A 5,971-nucleotide genomic window follows, 5' to 3' on the forward strand; every position below is an offset into this window, starting at 1 on the left:
AAAAAAAAAAAAAAAAAAAAAAAAAAAAAAAAAAAGAAGAAGAAGAAGAAGAAAGAAAGAAAGAAAGAAAGAAGAAGAAGAAGAAGAAGAAGAAGAAGAAGAAGAAGAAGGTAGCCATCAGCAATAACCCAATTGAACATGATAAAACAAAGCATATAGAAATTGATAAGCAAATGATCAAGGATATAACTATGGGACTAGGAATAGCATAGTAGCCAATGAAATGGACAATAGAGATTAAAATGCACCAACTTCATGTGAATTAAAACCTATCACTTAAGAGCTATAATATAGCTTAACTACAATGTAGTTTTGGTCATAAGACTGCCTCACCTGAATTGTCTTTCCAAGTCCCATCTCGTCAGCTAAAAGAACCCGTGCACCATGTTGCAAGGCAAATCTGAGAGGGTCAACATTATTAGTCCTAAAATGCAATTGAAAATTGAATTTCTAAATTGGGAAGCAACAAATCATAAACCAATGCATTATGCATCATATATGAAAAGCTCAAGGACTAAAATGGCCACATGCCCTCCCATCTTACCTTACTCCATCACGCTGAAAAGGCATTAGCTTTGTTTTAATGCTGTCAGGAATGGATTCATAGAGATCTACGGAAACCCAAAAAAGGCAGTCAGCAAGTGTAGAACTGTAAATAAAATAGGTATTGCTTCCCTCTACTGAATTGAACTAAGCCCAAGCCCCAAAGTATAAAATTTACAGAAGTGCCCCCATTTCAAATCTAAGACAATACAATAAATGAAGATTGCTAAGCAATACTGTTTAAAAAGAAAAGCTGGCAGTTATAGCAAAACAGAGGGAATAGGATGCAGAAACCTCCAACCCCTCCTTGACTGGGAAAGTTTTAAGCTAGCAGAAAAGGAGTAGAGTAACAACTTAAACTCTTGGTCAAAAAATGTACGATATTGATTTCAGTATGTTATTTGTTCTATTGGCCTCTATGGGCATAACAACAAGCAATCCACAGTTGGGCTAACCACCACACAATAGAAGGAACTGGGATAATTAATTTACCTTGAATATCACAAACTTCATTGGCAGCCACAATAGCACGTTGCACCAACGGATCTAAGTTCTGAACCTAAAATGTCAAGAGGAACTGTCAACATCAGCTTACTCCAAGATAATAATCACATGATTAATATATATATATATATATAGCACACACTTCAAAATCCATTTAAACCAACAGCCAGATACAAAATTATATTAAACCGGCAGTGCTGATACAAAGAGAAGAGAGTAAAGCGTATATAACTCATGACCTCCACATTTGAGCAAGAAATTCCATTTAGAATTTTTTCCGCTGATGACAATGATGACAGAGGAAACATCCACAATCTACAAAATTAACAAAACACGTGAGAACATCTAGTTAGAAGTTGCATACAATTGAATCTTCAGATGCACCCAATTAACTATTCATCTCCAATGGCTAACGTAAACCCTAAATATTTTAAATGACAGATAGAAAACCCTGCAAACTGGAAGAAGTGGGACAGGTCACAGGTGGATACTAGAGTTTGTGTGTTTTTTTTCTTTTGTCGAATATGGTTGAGATTGATGTAAACTTCTAAATATAATTACCAGAGGAAAAAAAAAAAAAAAAGAGTAGATCATAATGAAAACTAACATGCATGCCTAGTTGCATACCATGAAGAAAATGATAGGAAATGACTCGGGGATACCTTTCTTTTGCATTCCAACTGGCTTTAGGTACTTTTCGTAGTGCATCTATAAGTAGCTGGAATCAAGATAAGAGCCAAATGCATAAAAACAACATGGTCTGACCGTTAAGAACATATATATAAGAACTCATTAGAAAGATTATTACCTGGTCATACACAAATTTTGCAGCTATATCACCACTTGCATGGAGGAAAAGTTTAACAGAGCGTTTCTGTTGTTGTTGTTGTTGTTGTTGTCTTGGCAAATTCTCTACAGGTCACTCCACATTTCGACCAGAATCATTTTTTTTTAATCATGATGGATGGAGTTAAACAGATACTTCAAGTTATATATCAAGTTAACAAAATTTGAAAGATGCAAGGACCTCACCAGTTGCCTTATTTGCTCCAAATGAAGGCAGTATTCTCCGAGGAGGCGACTGAGCATTTTTCTGCAAGAAAATAATAGAAGGCAATGAATCAAGTACTCCATATAGGTCACAAGTAAGAACCAAAAGATGGCCAATAAAATAAGAAACAAAAAAGAGAATAAGAAACCCTAGTTAGTGGCGCAACGTGCAAATAAAATAAGAAGGATATAAAGATTAATTCCAATTTCCAAAGAAACAAAGCTAACGAAAGAGAACTAAGCCTGGCCTGACCACAGAAGCAGAAGATCGCTCCGGCCGGTGGGGAGAGGCCGGAGTATGCTGCACAGAGGTGGTGGCAGCATAAGACGAGGAATTGCGCTCAGCGATTTGCCTCATTGCATCTCGCTCCAGAGAATCCAGCTCTTCCGCACTCGGTTCCCAGTCATCCAACTCCATTGAAGTCCAATCACAGAATTGAAAAGGAAACTTTCAAATTTTTGGGGTGATTCAACTTATACTCCGTTTCATACAAAGGAATTCAGCAAGGAAGAAAACTGAGGCTCCAACACAAAATTTGAAACCCCCCAAATCTTTATTTTAGCGGGCTGATCATTGCTAATACGGAGTACCACTTAATTTGGGCCGAAAACGGGTTAATACCGGGCCCAAAAGCAAAACCCAGAAAAATATAAATAACGGTTGTTATGCCATGGACACGAGTCTATGTTTACAATTTTAAAACTCTATGTTCACAATTACACAATTCTATATTCACAATTTCATAAATCTATATTCACAATTTTATAACTCTATATTCAACAGTATAACACAATTTTTGAATTTGTATAACAAAATTATGAATATATAGTTCAAAAATTTTAAATATTGAGTAATGTAATTATATATATTGAAATTTAAACTTGTGAATATAAATTTTTAAAATTGTGAAGGTGGACCTGGATCCATTGCATAATTTTCCATAAACAACTTCCTCCGTTGAATGTTTCGTTAGCTTTGATTTAAATAAGCTCGGAAGCCGCAATTATATCTCTAAATTTTGTTGAGTATTACGGAGTACTTTATAACTACTTGTTCAAACTACCAAAGGCTGAAGCACAAATGGTCAATATCGCCTCATTGCACATTTAATATTAATATTTTGTACATTTACTATTAAAATTACACTTACAAAAATACGAAAGTGCATTGCAATTAGAGTTTCGATTTTAGGGTGTGTTTAAAAAGCAGGAAAATTACTTCTGAAAAAGATTTTTTGAAAAATGAGTCATTTTTCGGAAAATAATTTCATTTCCAGTGTTTGGTTGCATTATAAAAAACTGTCTTTGTATGTTTGGTTCATTTTTGAGAAAATGAGTAGAAATGTATAATTATATATTTTTATTATTTTATTTAAAATATTACAATATTTATAATAATATTAAAAATAAAATTTATAATTAAAAAAAAAAAACAAAACAAAACAAAACACCTCCCGTTTCCGGCGAAAACCACGCGGAAATCGCTCTAGTTTCTCGCTGGAAACCACAGCACTGTGCTCAGGTTTCCGCAGCGAGGAACCAGAGCACTTTGGTTTCCGGTGGAAACCTTCCACCGAAAATGTGGTTGTGGTTGTGTGTGTCATGTGGGGTTTCCAGCTGTTGCTTGAGGATGGGACTTTTGGACATTCTATAATTATTTACCTAAGCTCGAGAATGTCTAACCCCACGACAACTATCGGATACTAAGGAGTATTAACCGAGTACAATACACGCGTATTAGTTACAACAAAGGGTAATTATATAAAAGTTGACTTGTTGAGGTGAACAAATTGTGTTCATGAGCGTAAGACATTGTGTTCATCATTAGTGGAAATGTGAATAACGAAAATTTTATATTACTACCTATATATTTAATAGTTACTAAATTGATATTTAATTAACTGAATGATCAAATTTAGAATAAAATCAATAGTCAATGAACTATTTATAATCGAATTGAAAATTGGTAAACGTCAATAGTCAATAAACAATAAACAATTTATGATAAAATCAAAAATCCCCCCTCGCTTTGTCTGACGCTACCAATGAGACTTCATCTATGGTTTCTTATCTCAAACTTCATCCATATGACCAATTGAGCTGCCCCTGCAAGCAATGTTATATTATTCTCCTAATTTTATTTTTTGATATTTAGTTTCATTCATAACAATTTTTTTTTTTTGAAACATACATAACAATACTTAATTAGATTTGTTTTTTTTGTACTTGACTAATAAATAAATTTATTTTGTTAACATTAAAAGTAGGTTCAATTCACAAATAGTCAATGAATACAAAATTTTATTACAATGGGGTGTTTGGCAAATAGTTGTTAGCTAAGAACAGTTAGATAATAGCGGTTAGCGGATTTGACTAGATGATAGCATTAACTGTTTGTAAAGAAATGTTTGGTAAATTAGTTGTTAACTTATTACATGCAATATGACCTTTGAATGTATAATTTATTTTCTCAAAAAAATTATATTTTTGAATTTTAGCATCATAGAGCAATAAACTGTCACAAAAAGTTAATTAACCAAACACTCATATTGGTTATTTAACCAAGTTAAACAGTTAATAGTGATCAAACAAGCCAAAATTAACTAATAAGCTAACTACGTTACCAAACCGTGCAAAAACTTTATTAAATCTCTTTGACGTGTCATCGTTTTATTAAATACATCAATTTCTTATTGAGAGACCCGTTAATTCACTAGTAATCAGTAACAATAACAGCACGTTTGGTTCACGGAATGAGTTTTGAGGTAATAGGAATGCTATTCCATAAGGAATGGAATAGGTAAGGAATAGAATATGAATTGTATTATATTGTTTGGTTCGCGGAAGTAATGGACTTTAGGAATTATATTATAGTGTTTGGTTGGTTTAAGGAATAGAAATGAAATATGTTTTAAAAGACAAAAATACCCTTATAAAATAATAATAGTAATAATAAGGACATTTATGTTATTATTAATATTATTATTATTATGTAATAATAAAATAAAACTTATAATAATATTAATAACAATAATAAGAAAAAAGGAATAATAATAATAATAATAATACAAAACAAAATTGTATATAAAATAATTTTTTAAAACACAAATTAGAGTTTTTGATCCCACATTGATAACTCATGAAGAGGAGCTCATTTGAGCTCCTCTATATAAGAGAAGCATTGTTTCTCTTTTGAAATTAACAACAAGATGAGGAAGCCTTAAAGAGCAAAAACTCATTCATTTAAGGAGCCTTAATTGCTCTTAGTTAGAAGTTTTTTTTTAAATAAAAAAATATATTATTATTATTATTAATTACATTTTTAATATATAAATATAAATATATAAATATATATATATCTATATATATACATATTTAAATAAACAAATATTATGTATAAGGATTATAATATAATAAAAAGGGTATTTTTGGTATTATAGTATAAAAGCTATTCCCAAATACTTGGGAATAGCTAATACTAGGAATGGCTATTCCCCTTGCAAAGGGAATAGCTCATTCCCAGGAATGCTATTCCCAGGAATAGAATGACGAAACAAACAATGGAATAGGTCTATTCCCGGGAATGGTATTCCATTCCCGACCTATTCCACGAACCAAACACGTCTGATACGGAATAATACGGAAGAGTATATTCGTATTAATATATGGTAGAGTACAGGAAAAAATACTCTAAGTGTGACCGAGCTCCGTGACAGTGGGTCAGCGGCTCCCGGTCTCTTTAGCTGCTGTTCCAGAGGTCCCAGCAAAAAGCCCCCTTTTCTCTCTACATTAAATGTGCCTTTTATAGCGGATATGGCCAGGCCTACTCCGGTCGGGCTGCATGCAGGACACGTGGCAGACATGCACCGGTCAC

General features: G+C 32.8%; 1 protein-coding gene across 4 annotated transcripts in view; it reads right to left on the reverse strand.

The window, feature by feature from the left end:
• Window positions 1–2,594, reverse strand: part of LOC116020020 (SWI/SNF-related matrix-associated actin-dependent regulator of chromatin subfamily A-like protein 1) — a 12,609-nt gene extending 10,015 nt beyond the window's left edge. For 3 of the 4 annotated variants that reach the window (XM_031260459.1, XM_031260456.1, XM_031260457.1), the window contains exons 1-8: window positions 2,351–2,594; window positions 2,080–2,140; window positions 1,856–1,959; window positions 1,710–1,765; window positions 1,287–1,362; window positions 1,036–1,102; window positions 545–611; window positions 334–400 (exon numbers count right to left, since the gene is read on the reverse strand). In XM_031260459.1, the coding sequence (XP_031116319.1) occupies window positions 334–400; window positions 545–611; window positions 1,036–1,102; window positions 1,287–1,362; window positions 1,710–1,765; window positions 1,856–1,959; window positions 2,080–2,140; window positions 2,351–2,515 (663 nt within the window). In that variant the 5' untranslated portion in view covers window positions 2,516–2,594. The remainder of the gene's footprint in view (window positions 1–333; window positions 401–544; window positions 612–1,035; window positions 1,103–1,286; window positions 1,363–1,709; window positions 1,766–1,855; window positions 1,960–2,079; window positions 2,141–2,350) is intronic. The other variant, XM_031260458.1, reaches the window with a different exon arrangement.
• Between the last annotated feature and the right edge of the window lie 3,377 nt (window positions 2,595–5,971).

The sequence above is a fragment of the Ipomoea triloba genome, chromosome 5 (genome assembly GCF_003576645.1).
Source record: "Ipomoea triloba cultivar NCNSP0323 chromosome 5, ASM357664v1".
Lineage (NCBI taxonomy): Eukaryota > Viridiplantae > Streptophyta > Magnoliopsida > Solanales > Convolvulaceae > Ipomoea > Ipomoea triloba.